The 22,739-nt window shown below is 39.0% G+C and overlaps 1 protein-coding gene across 2 annotated transcripts in view; it reads left to right on the top strand.

Annotated features, from left to right (window-relative positions):
* The first annotated feature begins 417 nt into the window (after positions 1-417).
* LOC110454590 (delphilin-like) overlaps positions 418-22,739 on the top strand; it is a 29,890-nt gene continuing 7,568 nt past the window's right edge. Inside the window, exons 1-19 of one of the 2 annotated variants that reach the window (XM_021504177.1) lie at positions 418-1,312; positions 3,159-3,364; positions 6,399-6,553; positions 6,826-6,963; positions 7,381-7,536; positions 8,014-8,105; positions 8,578-8,714; positions 10,227-10,297; positions 10,602-10,750; positions 11,588-11,671; positions 12,014-12,140; positions 12,705-12,850; positions 14,231-14,242; positions 15,954-15,997; positions 16,767-16,884; positions 17,358-17,471; positions 17,815-18,276; positions 18,992-19,155; positions 19,609-19,687. In XM_021504177.1, the coding sequence (XP_021359852.1) occupies positions 931-1,312; positions 3,159-3,364; positions 6,399-6,553; positions 6,826-6,963; positions 7,381-7,536; positions 8,014-8,105; positions 8,578-8,714; positions 10,227-10,297; positions 10,602-10,750; positions 11,588-11,671; positions 12,014-12,140; positions 12,705-12,850; positions 14,231-14,242; positions 15,954-15,997; positions 16,767-16,884; positions 17,358-17,471; positions 17,815-18,276; positions 18,992-19,155; positions 19,609-19,687 (2,836 nt within the window). In that variant the 5' untranslated portion in view covers positions 418-930. Of the gene's footprint in view, positions 1,313-3,158; positions 3,365-6,398; positions 6,554-6,825; positions 6,964-7,380; positions 7,537-8,013; positions 8,106-8,577; positions 8,715-10,226; positions 10,298-10,601; positions 10,751-11,587; positions 11,672-12,013; positions 12,141-12,704; positions 12,851-14,230; positions 14,321-15,953; positions 15,998-16,766; positions 16,885-17,357; positions 17,472-17,814; positions 18,277-18,991; positions 19,156-19,608; positions 19,688-22,739 lie in introns of both variants that reach the window. The other variant, XM_021504175.1, reaches the window with a different exon arrangement.

Genomic DNA, 22,739 nt, shown 5'->3' with positions numbered 1-22,739 from the left:
TCCCCAAATAAACGACCATGATATTCTTGAATGATCACAAGGGTCCTGAGTAAGAGTATTACCATATGCATACCTGCTTGGCAATCATTCCACATAAACCTGTATGGATTATAGCTCTTTGGTCTGGCCCTGCCCTTAGGGAATAGTCCCATGGTCATAAAATGCACACAATTGAGATCCCTACCTTACAACCATATACATGTATACTTAATGGTCCATGTATTGTTATATAAAGGGGCCGCGTTGGCCAAGAGGTCAATGCATCTGATATTCTGCTACCACTAGCCCACCACTACTGGGTTGCGGGTTTGAGGCCTACGTGGGGCATGCAGTCACCAGGTACTGGCCGTAGGTCGGTGGTTTTTCCCCTGGGAACTCCAGATTTCCTCCACCACAAAAACCTGGCACGTCCTTAAAATGACTATAGCTGTTAATAGGACGTAAAACACAAACAAACCAAATTGTTGTACAAAGGGATAGAGCAGCTCCTCTGGGGCTCGGTCTAAAAGGGAGTAGTTTAAGCATTTCAGTGAATAAAGCCTGAACAATTAATCATATTTCAAACAAAAAAAGTTGTTCACCTGGGTGGTGAAAGGCAGAACCCAGAATGGAGAGATATTTGTAACAACACTTTCTATGAGAATATTTTGCCATTCTTTTATATATATAGATTCGCAACAAAGCCGCATTCATAATTGCGCCTCGATCTTGTTTTGAAAAGAAGCATGTTTCGATGTGATGTATATGCCACATAAATAAAAGTGTACCCAGGTAATCATAAAAAACAATCAAAATTGTCTGGCTTCTATCTACCATCATTGTATACAAATTTCTTGATGGTTTGTTTATCACAATTAGAAACAAATAATACCTCTGATGAACATTAACTTATTTACAGATTGACCTGGATTATCACATATTCATGGAAGAATGAAAATACTAAACATGCCATTGAGGACAGCACCAAAGTGGCCGAAACATTACGGATTTGATATAGTTGGCGATGGGCCATGTTACGTTGTCAATGTGGAGAAACGCAAGGTTGCCTATGGGGCAGGGCTGATGCCAGGAGATCAGATACTGGAGTTTGATGAACAAGATGTCACTAACTTGTCCTCGGAAGATATTAAGTCTTTAGCCAAAAACAGTAGAACACAGCCTCCAACCCTGGGTGTGGTGGCTCGCCGTCAACAGGTGGAGCTTGTGTGTAGTAGGACGGGGGGCTGTGGGTTTGAAGTGCATGGAGAGAAGCCTGTGAGAATCCAACATGTAGATCAGGCCGCACCAGCTTTTGTCGCAGGACTTAGAGAAGGTAACACTATTAACACTGAAGACAATGTATTGTATGCTGTTGTGTGGTTGTTTGTATGATATCTTCAGTGTTTAACTGTTTAAAGGAACATTTTAACATGAACATTGTATGTTTATAATGTATAGCGTCCTTCCAAAAATCCTGACAATGCATACAACAAGTCTGATCTTCAAATGCAAATTATGCCATATATTTTATTTGTCCAAAAAAAGATCTAGATATTTCCAGATTTGGTCAAACCCCATTCCAGATCACTATATTTTAGTTTGGAGTGTTAGCCATAATTGTGTTTTTTTCTGTTCTACATGTATCAAAATGCGTCCTACTGATCAAACTGAATTAATTATATGCTGTACTGTGAGGAACGATTGGCTACATGTAACATCCATGAAAATACCTTATTAATCCATGTTCCTGAAACATCATAACCTAGACATTCACTCGTCGGACCAGATTTTCACAGCAGTTATTGTCAAACGCTTATGCAAAATTGTTGGTCCAATTTCCACAAACACAAACTGTTTAATGACTCCTAAAGTGTTTGAACAGGCATTATAATCCTCTGTTAACACGCATATGTGTTACTTTTTTAAGGGCCACCTTCAAAATGTACATTATTTTAAAATATTAAAGAGTACCACTGCACCAGTCGCAAAGAAAATTTACACCTCAGAGTTATTATCCTCTTTTATGTATATAGTGTATGTCTTAAGGTAATAGGATTGTGTCACCATTTCTCAGTAGAATTTATTCAAATTTTGTAGTTATATTGCTTTGAAGTAAAGAAAATTTTCTGCCACAAAAAAAATATAGGTTGTCAGAATTTTAAGGATTTTAAATGGAAATTTATGTAAAAAGGAGGGAATTTTGAAAAAAAAATGAAAGACACATTATTTTTACAAAATAATGTCAATAAAACTGATACTGACATATATTAGTATTGCATTAATGTATATCAATTTAATAAATGCTGAAATTGTGTAAAATTTATCCTCTATACACGATATAAAAATTGACATTTTATAATAAAACCATATACACATAGTAATCGCAGGCAAGAGTTATCGTTCTTGAAAAACTTCACAGTAGTGAAATAGGTAGCCGGTTTCCTGAAGTACAGAAAAATGGACACATGTGACTCATTGATAAAAAAAAACCTGAATTAATACCTGGATTGCTTTGAAATACTTTAATATTGAGAGAACACAATGTTCTGTCAATAATAAACATACAATATTCATCAGTTTAATATTAAACATTAGAATTTGCGGAAATTGTGATACTGTCTCCCTACATCGGATTTTCAACTAGGGATGTACTTCCTGTTTCCGTTTATAAATACAATCCAATGACCTTAAATATAATATAAAATGAGGTCTAGTACGGCTAAGAGTTATTTCCTTTGAAAGGTATTCATCTTTCATTTTGATACACTCCAACAATTCCTCGATAGCAACATTGGTAAAGTGCAGGATTGGCCCCGAGTTTGACTCTAATAGTGCTAATGGTAAGGAGATATTTTAACCTGATGGTACAGTTTATCATATGACCTAACAATAAATAAAGTCATGTTTTGTTTATCCAGAGATTTGTTAATTCAGACGTTCTCTCCAGTAACCAAAGTGTCCAGATTAAGAAGGTTAACTGCATATATAATTATATTTAAGAATTGCAAAATTAGCTGAGCTTCAATCCTTGACAAGATTTTGAACTTATGCACTAGCAGGAATCCAAAGTATAGCTAAGAGGTGATGAACAATGAGATGTGATCTGTATGCTCATCTTGGTTAATTTTATTTTTGTTAGAAATGATAAAATTTGATGAGCCCCTATTTGTCCCCATCAGGTGACATTGTCCTGGAGGTGAACGGTCAGAGTGTGATGCGGACTGAAGACATGACTGATGTCCTGCAGGGAAATCTCCGCAGACTGACCATTTCTATTATCCCAGTTGGGAAACAGAAGGAGACTGGAGGCACAGTGCGCAAGGTCAAACATAAGTCACCAACAGGGGGGAGCAGGATCCAACGGGCACGGAACCTCCACAACAAGGTCAAGTTCCTTGTGTCTTACTGTCTGTATATTGGCTGTCTTGTGTATAGCTGCCAATCAAATAGGGTGCATAACACCACCCACTTGAATATTTTGTTTTTTGATCAGCACATCTAAAATCATGATCATCAGAGGTATTTGTATAAATAATGACATTTTACCAGGGGCCCCCTTTTGTTTAATACATTATTTCAACTGGCTGAGCCCAAGAAGAAAAACAGATTACATGGCCAATCTCAGGAAAATTTGGTAGTTGTAAATTGAGGAGTAAAGTTGTGTCTGGCTGAAACTAAATGGTTGACTATTGCTAGTTTGCTGGATTTCTAAATATAAATAGGTTGAATCACGTATACATTTTATACAGGTTTTATTTAGTTCACAGGAGATAGAAATTTAGCACAAAAATAATAATATTATTGCTGTCATTATCGTATTGTATGAAACTGGACACATTTTTCTGATTTTGCGGATGTCAGTTACCGAAAAAATCAGTGGAGTAATTGGCAGAGACTAATAGAATCTTTCACCTCGAAGCTACTAAGTGTAGGTTTATTTCAGAGACACATTTCATATTCAGCATATATTTCTGAAATGTTAATTAAATTTTTGAGAAGTTTGAATCTATAAAATTGAAGACTATATTTTTATAGAGGTATAATTACATATGTATGATCCCATGTGACCTTTATAATAGATCTAATTTGCATTGTCTCTGTAAAGCATGTAGACATTGTTAGCATACCTGTGATAACACAGATGTTGTGTAATAAAAGGTACACTTCATGAGGCCTATCAGGTGTGCTATCTATTATTGATGGTCAGCCTGACGGCAGGTTGATACAGCGGTTATTGATTAAACAGGTGTAGTGGAACTATCCAATGTCCGAGATTAGCAGCAATACTTCCTAAACTTTTTATGTTCATCTCCAGGTATATACATAATATTGCAAAAGCGTTTTTTGGTTGTTAAGGAAGTATTTTGAATGAAGTACATGTACTGACTTGCAGAAATTTACAATTTTAAAGGTCAGTGCATAAACATTCTTATCCAGAAACATGTATTACTGAATTGTCAACTGGTTCCCACTAAATACATTACAATGTTTTCGAAAACCGTTAGAGTCTTATTCTGATTGGCAAAATTAAAATTAAGATAGTTCAATTAATACATTAGCATTTAACATTTAAAAACAATGTTAAATGCAAACATGATGGTAAATTTTGTTTTTTAGTTTCTGCCGATAAATGGGTGCTTCGCCTTTCAACCTAAATAGCTATCTATGTGGGTCTATGCATGCATATGTCTGTATGACTTCACTAAACCAATCTTCTCAAATTCTACGATTGTCATACTATTGCCTGATCCTGTCCTTATAATTTCTACCTATTTTGTTATATCCCCCTCTGTAAGGTATAACTTGGTGTAATACCCCATAGCTATTACTGTACTGTTGTAACCTACTTATACATCCTCTATTATGTTGTCTGAATAATTCAGGCCCTTTTAGCAGTGTGTAGTGTACACTCTACACAGGCAACTAACAGCAATAAATCATCACATAATTATAATCTTTACCATGGCAGTATAGCAATTTATATCCAGTAGCTTGAGGTGTGAAGATAGTGTAGTCTATATACCTCACAAAGACCAGAGACACGCTCAGCATCCTCAGATTGGAATAAAACAACGTCATGTTTCGGGGTTGATTCAAGCCCCATAGTCAGCCATGGTCAGTGATCAATGTATGTTTTGGTGTTAATTCACGCCCCATAGTCAGCCATGGTCAGTGATCAATGTAGGTGTTGGGGTTAATTCAAGCCCCATAGTCAGCCATGGTCAGTGATCTATGTATGTTTTGGGGTTAATTCAAGCCGCATAGTCAGCCATGGTCAGTGATCAATGTATGTGTTGGGGTTAATTCAAGCCCCATAGTCAGCCATGTCAGTGATCAATGTATGTTTTGGGGTTAATTCAAGCGCCATAGTCAGCCATGGTCAGTGATCAATGTATGTTTTGGTGTTAATTCACGCCCCATAGTCAGCCATGGTCAGTGATCAATGTAGGTGTTGGGGTTAATTCAAGCCCCATAGTCAGCCATGTCAGTGATCAATGTATGTTTTGGGGTTAATTCAAGCGCCATAGTCAGCCATGGTCAGTGATCAATGTATGTGTTAGCGTTAATTCAAGCCCCATAGTCAGCCATGGTCAGTGATCTATGTATGTTTTGGGGTTAATTCAAGCCGCATAGTCAGCCATGGTCAGTGATCAATGTATGTTTTGGGGCTAATTCAGGCCCCATAGTCAGCCATGGTCAGTGATCAATGTAGGTGTTGGGGTTAATTCAAGCCCCATAGTCAGCCATGGACAGTGATCACTGTATGTTTTGGGGTTAATTCAGGCCCCATAGTCAGCCATGGTCAGTGATCAATGTATGTTTTGGGGTTAATCCAAGCCCCATAGTCCGCCATGGTCAGTGATCAATGTATGTTTTGGGGTTAATCCAAGCCCCATAGTCAGCCATGGTCAGTGATCAATGTAGGTGTTGGGGTTAATTCAAGCCCCATAGTCAGCCATGGACAGTGATCACTGTATGTTTTGGGGTTAATTCAGGCCCCATAGTCAGCCATGGTCAGTGATCAATGTATATATTGGGGTTAATTCAAGCCCCATAGTCAGTCATGGTCAGTGATCGATGTATGTTTTGGGGTTAATTCAGGCCCCATAGTCAGCCATGGTCAGTGATCAATGTATATATTGGGGTTAATTCAAGCCCCATAGTCAGTCATGGTCAGTGATCGATGTATGTTTTGGGGTTAATTCAAGCCCCGTATTCAGCCATGGTCAGTGATCAATGTATGTTTTGGGGTTAATTCAGGCCCCATAGTCAGCCATGGTCAGTGATCAATGTATATATTGGGGTTAATTCAAGCCCCATAGTCAGTCATGGTCAGTGATCGATGTATGTTTTGGGGTTAATTCAAGCCCCATAGTCAGCCATGGTCAGTGATCAATGTATGTTTTGGGAACTTGCAGATGAACGAGATTCTTGGGGATGATTATGAGAAGAAAATGGCAGTGGTTGGTGTTATGAAACAGTTTGCAGAGGACAGAGATATTGACATCCTCGCTAGAGCTTTGGCTGTCATCCTTAAAACACCACAACAACAGAGGATTGTCAGACAGATCAGGTTTGTAGATTCCTCACATGTTAAAAAGTACATTTTCCTGGGTCTGTAACCCTTAAAATTGGTCCTCAATATAACAGGTCACCAAGTTCATGTCCTTTGCTTATAATTATCATATGATGCATTTTCCTTGAAGTTCCCTCATGACTTGAGTACTAAAAGCATCAGATATCTTTTATAGGATAGATGTTTAAAGTCAGGGTAACAGGAAAAAAGTATTGCTTCATTTGTAATAACTGGATCTAGTATATTTCACTGATGATATTTATTTTCAGACAATTCATTCCTCCACGAAAGCGATACAGATTTGATGAGACAATACGACAGCAACAAAGCCTTTCTGCAAATGCCAGGCCTCACTCTGGTAAAGGTGATTCAAGAGGCCCATCCAATCACAAACATGGCATTGTTAAGTGAGTATAAATGTATCTCATTCTGGTTAAGAAATTGATAGCTTTACTTAACTCAGGTCAAGTAAGTATAAATATAACTTGTCAGAGATCTGTGACTATTACAAAGGCTTACAGCCAGTCATCTGTGAGTGTAACATTTGTCAGATGGTGCAGTGGATAGAACACTCACCTGTTACCAAGACAACTGGGATCTGATTACCCAATCAGATGGGAAAAGGTATGGGTCACTTGCCTATGTGGGCTTTCTCTGGTTTCTTCCACATTAAGACCCCTGTACGCTACCCTCTGGGCCAACAAGAATAATTTAGATAAGCTGATAGAATTTGTTTCATTATTGCTGTAAAATGAATAACATTTAATTTTATAAATAATATTTGTCAAGTAAATCCGTCACTCTATCGATATTCTTTGTTTTAGAGCTGTACAGGTGGTGAGAAATGGAGGCAACTTTGGCTTTGTGATCAAAGGCAATAATCCAGTGTTTATAGAGACAGTAGATTCTGGTGGAGCTGCAGAGAGGGCTGGGCTTCAGCCAGGAGACCTCATCATGAAGCTCAATGGCATTGATGTTAAGTAGGTTGTGTTACCCAGATAGGTATACCTGTTTGATTATAAATCTGGAAATAAACCATACTTACATGTTCAAAAATTAAGAATTGGCCTGATCTTTCCTACTGAATAAGGCGGGTTATGTTGGGCCTCCTCAAGCTTCTTCTGTGCCATTTTATTGAGGACTTTTGAGGACTAAAATGTATCTACTGACCCACATTTAACCAATGGGATCTCTATTTCATTCTTTCCTTTTTCAATATGTATTACTCTTATCATTCCTTTGTGTCAGACAATAGGCACGCACCCTTTGAGTGGCCTGTTCTTGATTACAGAAGGGTCAGACATAATGTATTCATCAATCCTATGAGTGGCCTTTGATCTTTCTTGTTAAAAGAGGTGTCTCCTTACCTGTAGCACCTCAACATGTAGTAAAATTGCTGTAAGATAAGAAATAGTGGAAAAGTATGTTAACGTGTCAGCTCGATACTTCTCTTATAGGAGGTGTGGACATTCTCACCTGGTACAGTTGTTCCAAGATAGTGGCAGTGCCCCTCTCATAGAGGTGTTACGACTTACTGAAGATACTGATGGTAAGGAAAAAAGGTTTCATTTTGGGAAAGGTTTCATATTAGCATTTGCAACATGATCTATTTAAGGGCTCTGTCATGAAATGGAACCAAAACCAACAATACATTAACCTTGTCACCCCATATTACTTTAGAAGCTTCTTCCATTCATTGATCTGGATGAGTCCATCATGGTCTACAGTGGTGAAAAGGTTAAGTAAAAGTACCTCTGAAACATTCTAAACACATTTTGTGTGTAATTCTTGTTACCCGTTATCCAGTGTAGTTCTAAAAGTTTCTTTAGGGGAGAATCTGTTGTGCAAGCTATTTCTTCCACTGTAAATTTAAATGGCACCATAGACAGGTAAGTAGTATGAGTGCAGTCTGACAATCAAGTGCAGCACAATATGTACGTTAAATAGACTGAAATTATGTTTAGGTAACTCACATCAGACAGTGTATACTGAACAATCAGTTTGTTTTCTTTATTTAACAGCCACAGCTGGTTTCTTGGGAGGAGGGACAGGTTCAGTGATTTCCATGTCAACTGTGTCAAGCCATGCCTCCTCAGCCTGGATGACCACTGATGAGACACATAATACCGACAGGGAGGGCGACACATTCAAACAGAAGGTTGGTATAGGGATGGCAACACATTCAAACAAAAGGTTGGTACAGGGATGGTAACACATTCAAACAGAAGGTTTGTAGGGAGGGTAACACATTCAAACCGAAGGTTGGTATAGGGATGGCAACACATTCAAACAGAAGGTTGGTAGGGTCGGCAACACATTCAAACAGGTTTTTAGGGAGGGTAACACATTCAAACAGAAGGTTGGTATAGGGATGGCAACACATTCAAACAGAAGGTTGGTATAGGGATGGCAACACATTCAAACAGAAGGTTGGTAGGGAGGGCAACACATTCAAACAAAGGTTGGTATAGGGATGACAACACATTCAAACAGAAGGTTGGTATAGGAATGGTAACACATTCAAACAGAAGATTGGTATAGGGATGATAACACATTCAAACAAAGGTTGGTATAGGGATGGCAACACATTCAAACAGAAGGTGGGTATAGGGATGGTAACGCATTCAAACAGAATGTTGGTATAGGGATGGTAACACATTCAAACAGGTTTTTGGGAAGGGTGACGCAGTCAAACAGGTTTTTAGGGAGGGTAACACATTCAAACAGGTTTTTAGGGAGGGTAACACAGTCAAACAGAAGGTTGGTATAGGGATGGTAACACATTCAAACAGAAGGTTGGTATGGGATGGTAACACATTCAAACAGAAGGTTGATATAGGGGTGGTAACACATTCAAACAGGTTTTTAGGGAGGGTAACACAGTCAAACAGAAGGTTGGTATAGGGAGGGTAATGCATTCAAATAAAAGGTTTGTAGGGAGGGTAACACATTCAAACAGAAGGTTTGTAGGGAGAGCAACACATTCAAACAGAAGGTTTGTAAGAATGGTAACTAACACAATCAAACTGAAGGTTTGTAGGGAGGGTAACACATTCGAACAGAAGGTTTGTAGGGAGGGTAACACATTCACCAGGTTGGTAGGGAGGGTAACACATTGAACAGGTTGGTAGCGAGGGTAACATATTCATCAATACAGGGATGATTTTTTAGAAGAACAGTGCTTTGATTGTTCAAATATATCCTTTCTTTTTTGTCTATCAGTAACCTAGTCACTTTCTGACTGGTTTTGGATACTCTATACTCTTGAATCCTTATTTATGTAGCAAGAAAGAGAGAACTGTGATTCCACCAGGGATTAAACCTGCGATCCGAAACTTTCTAGTTGGTTCTAACTCCCTGTCACCACAGGGAGGGCCATGGACACCATTTTAAAGGGAAAGAGAGTAGTGTGATTTCGCAGGGGATCAAACTTGCGATCCCAGACTTCCTAGTCGGACGCCCTACCACTGAGCTAAAGGGAAGTTCCCTCTAGCTTGAAGCTATAAGGCGACTGTAATCCTATGTACAATCAAAATCTGCCACATTTACTAAAACTGCATTGTGACTATTTTTGTCATGTTGGATTCTTAGATTAACCAACCAAAATATAGTTATTGATTCACCTTAATAGTAATACAGTGTATTAACACGATCTGTTATCACTTTTAAGGCACACTACCTGCTGACCTCCAAGGAAAGGTCAAGGATGAAGAAAGCAATGCTGGACTATGACAGGTCAAGGTTAGTTGAAACTTCAGGACATTTTCACATATTTCCAGATGATGTCATTTGAAATTTTTGAAAATATTCATATATGCATTATGAAAGTATGGCGATATAAGTTGTCGTTGAACGTCGATCGGAAGCTTGAGCTTGTAAAGACGTCTATATATCCTCTTCCGACTTGATATGTCGCTGGCAAAATAGCCTGCCATCAACGATATGATTGTTTCATCCTAAAGAATCAAGCTTTGATAAATACTAATAAGGAATTGGGTGTCATGAAAATTCAGTGATATACAAAGATCAGAATGGTTTGTTTCAGAAATATTGTGGAGTTGTTCAATGCCCTGTCCCAGGTGATGGACACACCGTCTAAGAAGGTCCTGTGGAAATTCATCCTGGCCAAGTTACCTACTGCTCACCAGGAGTTCTGTGTAACCAGAATCAACCACCCTCAGCACATCCTCATGGGTAGAACTTTTATCCTTAAACCACCCTCAGCACATCCTCATGGGTAAAACTTTTATCCTTAAACCACCCTCAGCACATCCTCATGGGTAAAACTTTTATCCTTAAACCACCCTCAGCACATCCTCATGGGGAGAACTTTTATCCTTAAACCACCCTCAGCACATCCTCATGGGTAAAACTTTTATCCTTAAACCACCCTCAGCACATCCTCATGGGTAGACCATTTATCCTTAAACCACCCTCAGCATATCCTCATGGTTAGAACATTTATCCTTAAACCACCCTCAGCACATCCTCATGGGTAAAACTTTTATCCTTAAACCACCCTCAGCACATCCTCATGGGTAAAACTTTTATCCTTAAACCACCCTCAGCACATCCTCATGGGTAGAACATTTATCCTTAAACCACCCTCAGCACATCCTCATGGATACAACTTTTATCCTTAAACCACCCTCATTACATCCTCCTTGGTTAAGTGCTTACCCACATACCGTTATCTGCACACCTTATCAGGGAAACCTTAACCCTTAGACTACCCTGTAAGCCAATCCTCCGGAGTTCTGTTCCTTTATATGATACCAACTTCAACATTTATTGGTAGGATCTTAAATTTATGCCAAATTTAACACATCCTCATGTGTGGAACCACAATCCTTAAACTACCCTAAACTCATACTAATTAGGTAGGAAAAGGTTTATCTGATATATTCCTTGTGTTCATGAATTCTTCAGAATTGAATTTTGTCACCAAGAATTCATTGTTCTGTATGCTCTGTGCTAAACCTGTTTTATACCAAATGTCTAAATATCATTGTAATTTTTTTTGACTTTCAGAAATAGTTGATTCCTCTAACCAGAACAGTCAGATGTATGATAAAAGCTATGGCAATGAAGTGCCCCCTCCCTGGGCACTAAAACGTAGGTCACCTTAAGCCAATACTTAATTTGAAGCCAACTGAGAGGTTTGAGTTGTGAAGGTTTTGCAGATTTACAGTCTTGCTTAATGAAGTGTGACTGTATATAGAGGTAGAAATTTCATCAGTTCCAACTAAATGTGTACATGTCTCTTCCCATCTGGTTAAAAGTCAGAAGTTTATACCTACTTCTCCCCATGTATAGTTCCAAGTTTGCTTGTTATTCTTCAGGTAGTTAAAGTTCCATTAAGAGTTGCTCTCTTTGCTATTTGTGAACATTCCATTAAAAGTTGCCCTCTTTGCTATTTGTGAACATTCCATTAAAAGTGTGCCCGTCTCTACCCAGATGGTACCGAGGCCTGGGGTCAGACTGGTCCACACTTGGCATCCTTCCAACAACAGGTGGAGTACCTACTTACCACTAGGGAACGCTCACAGCTGAAGAAGGCTCTCCAGATCTACGCCGAGAACAGGTCTGATAATAGAGGGGGCAGGATAACATTCATTTTATTCCATTTTATATCAAGGTCATGCCATATTTATCTTATGATACATTGTATCATGCAAAAGTCATAACTTGGAAGATAATCATGTTGTAATTTTGTGTATGGTCTAGTATTTATGTTTGCCTTGGACATAACTTGAAGAAGCTTGAATATGGGCATGAATGGTCAAGTTGAAGTTGGAATATGGGTGTAAAAGGTCAAGGTCACTTACTAAAAATATAATTTCACTGTCACACTCCTTTGCATCACTCTAGCAGTTGTATTTCTAGAAAGATTTTCACAAATATTTGTAAATATGTATATACTTTGACAAATTTTGGACAAGTTGCAGTATAGATGCAATCAGTTAAAGGTCAAGGTCACTGTTTCAAAATTTCACCATGGATCCAGCAGGAAATGGGGGTAGTGTAAGCCATATTCTCACTTCATCTAGTTGGCAAAAAGCTGTCAAAAGTTTTAAATCAATCAGATTATCAAATCCAGCCATATCCTGGAGAAGACCATAAATATACATGTTGTTAATACCAACAGGAAAGTTGAGAACCTAATTCAGGACTTAGAAGTCATTCTGGACACTCCATCAAAGCAGACACTCTGGATCTATATCATACCCCTACTGGTAGCTGAGCATCAGGAGTATGCCCGCCACCGACTCAATATACACCAAGATGTCAAAGGTAGGTACATCCATCACAGACTCAATATATTCATTGATGTCCGAGTTATGTTCACCTTCCACAGACACAAAATATACCAAATGTTAAAGGTATGTACACCTACTAATACCCCAGTAAAGACAGCAATGCTATCTGAGATAAGTTTACACCTACCAATACCCCAGTACAGACAGCAATGCCATCTGAGATAAGTTTACACCTACCAATGCCCCAGTATAGACAGCAATGCCATCTGAGATAAGTTTACAGCTACCAATATCCCAGTATAGACAGCAATGCTATCTGAGATAAGTTTACACATACCAATACCCCAGTATAGACAACAATGCTATCTCAGATAAGTTTACAACTACCAATACCCCAGTATAGACAACAATGCTTTCTGAGATAAGTTTACACCTACCAATATCACAGTATAGACAACATTGCTATCTGAGATAAGTTTATACCTACCAATATCCCAGTTTAGACAGCAATGCTATCTGAGATAAGTTTATACCTACCAATATCCCAGTTTAGACAGCAATGCTATCTGAGATAAGTTTTCACCTACCAATATCCCAGTATAGACAACATTGCTATCTGAGATAAGTTTACTCCTACCAATACCCCAGTATAGACAACAATGCTATCTGAGATAAGTTTACACCTACTTATACCCCAGTATAGACAACAATGCTATCTGAGATAAGTTTACACCTACCAATATCCCAGTATAGACAACATTGCTATCTGAGATAAGTTTACACCTACCAATACCCCAGTATAGACAACAATGCCATCTGAGATAAGTTTACACCTACCAATACCCCAGTATAGACAACAATGCTATCTGAGATAAGTTTACACCTACCAAACACCCAAATTTATCATAACCTTATGAGGACATACACTTAATACAAACTTGACATATTTCATGACCTCAAACATATGTCCTTAAATGACCATAGCTGTTAACAGGACGTAAAACACAAACAAACCAAACCAAACCTCAAAGGTACCTCTGTATAACAAAGATTTGTACATCTACCACAGACTTAACATATACCATGATGACAAAGGTATGTATGTCAAATTTTAAATCCAATAGATGGATATTTTAAGTGTTGCGCTGAAGATATAGTTTCAATGTTATGAAATATCTTTTCAAGTATTGATGAGCTGTTAAGCATATAATGATATTTGCAAAACTGTGAGATTATTTTCACTGGTACTCCATACTACCGTACACAGATATTTCTGGTTTTTAGAATGCTTCACAAATATTTAGTGTGAAGTCGAGCAATAGTTTTGTAAGACCAAAAGTATAATGTGTACATGTACTATACATTGAATGTGGTTCTGTGTATTGATATGTTTGCTCTATTTAATACATTTCAGGCCTGCCTCCTGGTAAGTGTGCATCTCTTATCCATACACAGGCTGATCAAGTGGAGCCCCAGTATAGCACTGAGGATGAATTTAGAATAGGTATCCCCTGCAGTCCCTTTCCATTCACATGTCTGTATGATCCTTTCATGACTGTCCCTCCTTCCTAGACTTAACTGTACCTTTGTAGGTAGTGTACTTTCCTCCTAGAACTTGCTGTCACCTGGTAGGTCTTCCTTCCTCTAAATATCCTGTCCCTCAGTAGTCTTCCATCCTATTTGAACGTACTGTTACTCTGTTGGGCTTCGATCTTCCCTAACCTTCCTGTCATTGGTCATTGAGTGGCTAGGTCTGTTTAACTCCACACAATACCCTCTCTCTAAGTAGTTCCTCCCTCATTCCTGAACTAAGTGTTACCTAGTTGGTCGGCTCTCCTCCATAGACCTGCTTTCATTGAGTTGGTCATCTTTTCTCACTGAACTTCCTTTCTGTCAGTACAAGTCTTTCCTGCTCCCTGCTTTACCCTCTTAATGAATGGATGCATGCCCTCCTTCCAGAACTACCTGTCACTCAGTAAGTATGCCCTCCTCCCTGAACTTCCTGCCACTCAATAGGTCTGTCCCTCCCTGAACTTCCTTTCACTCAGTATGTGTGCCTCCATCCCTGCACTTTCTGTCATCTATTAGGTCTTCGTAAACTTTCTAACTGTCACTCAGAAGGTCTGCCCTCCTCCCTGTCATTCAGTAGATCTTCTGTCCTTGATTTTCCTTTTATGCAACAACATTTTATTTCCACTAGCATAGCTGTCAACCCTCCCTAATAAAGAGGGAGACTCCCTCAAATTGACCAAAATTTACCAATCTCCCTTAAAACTCCCTCATTCAAGTCTAACTCAAACAAACTCAAAATCTACATCTTTGTTTTCAAACGATCTCCTATAGTTACTGCAAGATGTATGTAATGATCATGATAGGTGTGTCTTAATCAAATGAATGCTTTTTGAACTTATTTTGATACATAAAAAGGGAAAGATAAAGTGAGCGAAGCAGTTTCGGTCGTTTTTCACCCACTTACTCCCTCATTGGGAATGTGTAATGAGGAAGATCTCCCTCATTGGAGGTTTCGGAGGTTCAGATACCTGTGCTAGAGAGTCCCACTTGATTGATGTTCTGGTGACTCATTACAGAGTCTGCCTTCTGTCTTTCTCTTTTTTCTGAATACAAAAGATTTGTAACAAGCAAGAGTTAGGTCGATTATAATGTTCCCACCGTAATACGTGTGTACTATGTACATGCTCACTGCTAATTTTCATTTTATGTCTTTTTAGTTTGGCAAGGAAATATTTTCTGAGACATTTTCTTAAACTATACGCAAATTATCACTGACTTGAGCAAATTTTGGCTATTGCAGACCAGTGCACAAGTCTGAAGGGGACACAGCCCTGTTTTACTCTATGATGTATATCAGATTTAACATTTGCTTCTGAACATACATTTATCATTTGGACTGTTTGATGACTTTTTAGGTCACCTGAGACAAAGTCTCAAGTGACCTATTGCGATCGCCTTTNAAATAGTAATTCATACGAACATATAAATATACTTATAATGCCAGTTTTACATAAGAATATGTATAAGTTGTCAAAACAATGTCAGTATCACAGCTTTAAGTAACTTTAATGCCACTTGTAATTGCTGCTTACACCTGTATTATCACCTGCCTGTTTGTCCTCCAGTGGGTGTTGCAGCTGCTGCCCTCAGAAGAGGAAGGGAATACTTGGTATGTATAAACCATGGAGTGTCGGTGTAACTGTATAACTTAACTAGATTAGGTACTTTATAAGTTAACTAGGTAATGACTGTACAACACAACTAGGTTAGATACTGTATATTAAAGTTAACTAGGTTAGGTACTGTATAACTTAACTAGGTTAGGTACTGTATAAGTTAACTAGGTTAGGTACTGTATAACTTAACAAGGTTAGGTACTGTATAACTTAACTAGGTTAGGTACTGTATAAGTTAACTAGGTAATGACTGTACAACACAACTAGGTTAGATACTGTATAACTTAACTAGGTAAGGTACTGTATAACATAAAACATTTGCTGTGTATTTATGTTTGTGGTGACAACTGATTCAAGTACCAACGTATCAGCAGACCACACATCTTTGTATCCACAAAGAAAAATAGTCTGTAATTGTAAAACCACAAAATAAGTTTTCCAAGAATCACATTATAGACTAATTAAGTATCGTGTACATGAAATGTCAACAACTGTTTGTATAGTGATTCCTACAACAATTAATTCAGGAATATTTGAAATATGCACAATAAATACTTCAGTCTGTACGTATACATTGAGGAAAAAAACAGGTATATTTACAGATATACATACACATCTACTTTTTACTTACTATAACAAACAATTTTCTTGGCGAAGCAACAAAACCTCTGAAAGCTTTAGTCATGAGTATAAACCATCCTTGTCAACAATTTTAACGTAAGACAAAAAAATTATAATAAAATTCTTGATTCAACACTACAGAGTTCTTACTCCTCTGATGACGACATGCCTGACCGAACACAAAAGCCAGGTGTGAAGCGGGCCAGAGGTCGCCTCTGGAAAAAGATGCATCCTGGGTATGACCTCCGAGGAGGGGATGGTAGGTGTATGACAGTCTATCTCAGGATAGCAAAGTAGAATTGATATGTATGGGCAACTTAGTTCAATATTGGTGCATCAGATTAAAGGTATTTTGATGACAGGTGTCAGGAGAGCGGGACAAACTGATCAGAGTAAGAAACAACTAACCATTGGTACAACTTTTTAATGTTCACATATATTTACGAGGACAGTAAAATATCAACGTAAATATCTTAAAGAAATTTTATTAGGCAGTAAAACAAATGATGTATTTGTGGTGGAGGTGGCCATATGGGTTTGTTGGTTAGAGCATCCTCTGGAATTAGGAGGTCCAAGGTTTAAATCCCTGTCTGGCTGTGGTATTGATCTCCCTAGTTGTATAATTTAGACTTTAGGTAATTGACAGTGGATTAAAAATGTTTGTAGCTAATTTAGATGACACTATAAAATCATAGTTATAACATATATCAATAATTTTATAACCTTTATCAGGTACAAAGAGCATAGACATGGCTCTTATGAAGGAACTGGAAGAAACACGGCGAGCTGTAGAGGAGGCAAAGAAAATATTCCAGGCAGGACACAAAATGGATGCAGATTTAACAGGTTTATTGAACAAATCAATCTTATGAACACTGAGTCCAGCCTTGTTGACCAACCAGTGTTTTCGGGAACAGATCTCCATTGGCTTACTGTCCCAGTAACTTATCCAATGTTTTGAAATTCCAACCTTCTAAGCTTGAAAAGAAATTGGTGGCAAGATTAAGGAGCAGTTTTGACTGTACTATGTGATTATGGAATGCTTTTGATTCCCAATCTACATTATACATCGTTATTATACATTCATACCTAAAAAGGATCCAGTAGTAGCTTTATCTCTCCTCAGGTTCCATCAAAAGTTTGAATTCATTGTTTCAGTATTTACCTATAATAATTGTTTCTTTTCCAGACTCTGACGATGACACAGGTCTGAAATCTAAGAAGTATGTAACCGTAATACCGATCAGTTGCGCTGAATATACAGGAAAAGTCATGTCAGATGAAAAATCTAGACAAGGAAAGTCATACCAAAGGAAGAGAAATGGAGTATCACCTGTTCCCAGTGATAACAAAAATGGAACGCAATTTCCGCCGGAGATTGTGTTCAGTTCCACTTGTTCAGACAGTGACAATGATGTTGAAACTGATGTTGAAATAGACAGGTCCAGATTCTCCATAAAATCTGGAGATTCATTTAACCGCCGTGCTATGACTGCATTGAAGGAGCTTGATGCTGCCATGGCTGCAGAAGTGTCTGACCTTGATGCCAGCAGTACCATTGGCCAGGATTTCCTCAAGGTCACTGGTGGATCCTCATTATTGTATCAACATGGGAAGCCAGCGTCCAAAAGCCTACCTCCACCTCCTCCAGGTAAGGACAAGAATAGACCGACCGTTTTTCAATGCGTGGTGCCTCGTCCTCATCCTCCAAAGTAAGACACAGAGACTGTCTTTCCCAAATCAAATTAAGCTAGCTAGAGAATAGAACACTGTCAAAGAGTCCATGCCTGGTACATTGTATAACAGGTACCCTCTCTCTTGCATCTATATATGACCAGTAATAGACTGTTTCTGTGTCAAAGCCTGGTTTGAAAGATGACCACTAGTAGTATAGACTGCCTCTGTAACAAAAGCCTTATCCCAAACCTTCAAGTAAGATAATAAGCTATAAAGTATGATAAACCAATCTTCAGAGACCCAGATAATCCTCATGTATATATATGAACTAAATGTTTGTTCACTGCTACATTTATCACTTGACGTATTGAAACAATTGTGTGAGTCATCTGTCCATAAACAATCTACATTTACAGCTTCTCAAAACCACTGAAACGTTTTCAATATAATTTGCAAGAAGCTTCCACAGCAAAAAATAAAATTGCTTTGTCACAATACAACAACTATTAACAGTGTATTACACCTTGTTTTGACTGTAAAAGCCCATTGCCTCTTGTTTATGTATCTGTATGGCAGGACATTTTTGCCAATATAAACGACATTTAGCTACTTATAGAAATATAATCAAACAAATCAAACCCTACTAAAGAACTATAGATAAAACATTTACAAACTGCTATTAATTTCAGTGGCACCCCCTCCTCCCCCTCTACCACCACCACCACCCCCACCCCCAGGGGTACAGAACGGCACCCCAAGTCACCAGTCTGCAGCTGGTGGCAAAATGAATGTCAAGAGGATCAACTGGGACAAGCTAGACCAGACTAAAGTGGAGAACACAATATGGGAACAGGTGGGTGTTAGATAGGTATACTAGCATGCATTATTACTATTGATAAGGGAAAAAGTGGTTGTCTGTGGTAACTCAACATGAATTACAATAGGTAACATGTATCCCATCATGCATTACTACTGGTGAAGGATGTGTCAGCCCATCTCTGCCTCCAGAAGATTTCAATTCTGATATAAAATGTAACGTTATAAACTCCCCACAAACAATCACTGACTGATAAGGAAGGAGACATCTAGTCTGACATCTTATCCTTTGTCTTGTATAATGTATATGAAAAGGAAAGGTGTAAGGTAATCATATCAAGAAATACTCATTTTGACAAAGAATTTTGAACAATTCATACTAGTGTGTACGTAGTGTGTGCAGACAGATAGGACTACATCCAGAAATTAAAGTTTTTCCCTAATTTGTAAAGTTTGTAAAATATCTCCTATCATTTTACATTTATTTCAGTTGGGAGAAAATGATTTGGAGGATGTTGTCAAATACCTGGAATTGGAACAGCATTTCAGCACTGGAGCTACCAAACAGAGTGGGTGAAATCATTATCTGGGACTACCAAACAGAGTGGGTGATATCTATATCTGGGGCTACCAAACAGGGTGGGTGATATCAATATCTGGATCTACCAAACAGAGTGGGTGATAGCACTGGAGCTACCAAACAGAGTGGGTGAAATCATTATCTGGGACTACCAAACAGAGTGGGTGATATCTATATCTTGGGCTACCAAACAGAGAGAGTGATATCAATATCTGGATCTACCAAACAGAGTGGGTGATAGCACTGGAGCTACCAAACAGAGTGGGTGAAATCATTATCTGGGACTACCAAACAGAGTGGGTGATATCTATATCTGAGGCTACCAAACAGAGTGGGTGATATCAATATCCCGAGCTACCAAACAGAGTGGGTGATATCTATATCTTGGGCTACCAAACAGAGTGAGTGATATCAATATCACAGGCCACCAAACAGAGTAGGTGATATCTAAGTGGGTGATATCTATATCTGGGGCTACCAAACAAAGTGGGTGATATCTATATCTGGGGCTACCAAACAAAGTGGGTGATATCTATATCTGGGGCTACCAAACAAAGTGGGTGATATCTATATCTGGGGCTACCAAACAAAGTGGGTGATATCTATATCTGGGGCTACCAAACAGAGCGGGTGATATCTATATCTGGGGCTACCAAACAAAGTGGGTGATATCTATATCTGGGGCTACCAAACAAAGTGGGTGATATCTATATCTGGGGCTACCAAACAAAGTGGGTGATATCTATATCTGGGGCTACCAAACAGGGTGGGTGATATCAATATCTGGATCTACCAAACAGAGTAGGTGATATCATTATCTGGATCTACCAAACAGAGTGGGTGATAGCACTGGAGCTACCAAACAGAGTGGGTGAAATCATTATCTGGGACTACCAAACAGAGTGGGTGATATCTATATCTTGGGCTACCAAACAGAGAGAGTGATATCAATATCACAGGCCACCAAACAGAGTAGGTGATATCTAAGTGGGTGATATCTATATCTGGGGCTACCAAACAGAGGGGGGGATATCATTATCTGCGGCCACCAAACAGAGGGGGTGATATCTATATCTGGGGCTACCAAACAGAATGGGTGATATCTATATCTGGGGCTACCAAACAGGGTGGGTGATATCAATATCTGGATCTACCAAACAGAGTGGGTGATAGCACTGGAGCTACCAAACAGAGTGGGTGAAATCATTATCTGGGACTACCAAACAGAGTGGGTGATATCTATATCTTGGGCTACCAAACAGAGAGAGTGATATCAATATCAAAGGCCACCAAACAGAGTAGGTGATATCTATATCTGGGGCTACCAAACAGAATGGGTGATATCTATATCTGGGGCTACCAAACAAAGTGGGTGATATCTATATCTGGGGCTACCAAACAAAGTGGGTGATATCTATATCTGGGGCTACCAAACAAAGTGGGTGATATCTATATCTGGGGCTACCAAACAAAGTGGGTGATATCTATATCTGGGGCTACCAAACAAAGTGGGTGATATCTATATCTGGGGCTACCAAACAGAATGGGTGATATCTATATCTGGGGCTACCAAACAGGGTGGGTGATATCAATATCTGGATCTACCAAACAGAGTGGGTGATAGCACTGGAGCTACCAAACAGAGTGGGTGAAATCATTATCTGGGACTACCAAACAGAGTGGGTGATATCTATATCTGCGGCCACCAAACAGAGTGGATGATATCAATATGGAGGGCTACCAAACAGAATGGGTGATATCTATATCTGGGGCTACCAAACAGGGTGGGTGATATCAATATCTGGATCTACCAAACAGAGTAGGTGATATCATTATCTGGATCTACCAAACAGAGTGGGTGATATTATTATCTGGATCTACCAAACAGAGTGGGTGATATTATTATCTGGATCTACCAAACAGAGTGGGTGATATCTATATCTGGGGCTACCAAACAGAGTGGGTGATATCAATATCGCTGGCCACCAAACAGAGTGGGTGATATCTATATCTGGGGCTACCAAACAGAGTGGGTGATATCAATATCTGGATCTACCAAACAGAGTGGGTGATATCATTATCTGGATCTACCAAACAGAGTGGGTGATATCAATATCACAGGCCACCAAACAGAGTAGGTGATATCTAAGTGGGTAATATCTATATCTGGAGCTACCAAACAGAGTGGGTGATATCTATACCTGGGGCTACCAAACAGAGTTGGTGATATCTATACCTGGGGCTACCAAACAGAGTTGGTGATATCTATATCTTGAGCTACTAAACAGAGTGGGTGATATCTATATCTGGGGCTACCAATCAGAGTTGGTGATATCTATATCTTGAGCTACTAATCAGAGTGGGTGATATCAATATCTGGGGCTACCAAACAGAGTGGGTGATATCATTATCTGGATCTACCAAACAGAGTGGGTGATATCAATATCTGTGGCTACCAAACAGAGTGGGTGATATCTATATCTGAGGCTACCAAACAGAGTTGGTGATATCAATATCTTGAGCTACCAAACAGAGTGGGTGATATCTATATCTGAGGCTACCAAACAGAGTTGGTGATATCAATATCTTGAGCTACCAAACAGAGTGGGTGATATCTATATCTGGAGCTACCAAACAGAGTGGGTGATATCTATACCTGGGGCCACCATTATCTGCGGCCACCAAACAGAGTGGGTGGTATAAATATGGAGGGCTACCAAACAGAGTGGGTGATATCGATATCTGGGGCTACCAAACAGAGTGGGTGATATCAATATCTGGATCTACCAAACAGAGTGGGTGATATCAATATCTTGAGCTACCAAACAGAGTGGGTGATATCTATACCTGGGGCTACCAAACAGAGTTGGTGATATCTATACCTGGGGCTACCAAACAGAGCTGGTGATATCTATATCTGGGGCTACCAAACAGAGCGGGTGATATCTATATCTGGGGCTACCAAACAGGGTGGGTGATATCAATATCTGGATCTACCAAACAGAGTGGGTGATATCATTATCTGGAGCTACCAAACAGAG

This window comes from Mizuhopecten yessoensis, unplaced genomic scaffold (assembly GCF_002113885.1).
Source record: "Mizuhopecten yessoensis strain PY_sf001 unplaced genomic scaffold, ASM211388v2 scaffold7939, whole genome shotgun sequence".
NCBI lineage: Eukaryota > Metazoa > Mollusca > Bivalvia > Pectinida > Pectinidae > Mizuhopecten > Mizuhopecten yessoensis.
This window is presented reverse-complemented; position numbering and strand designations above follow the sequence as displayed.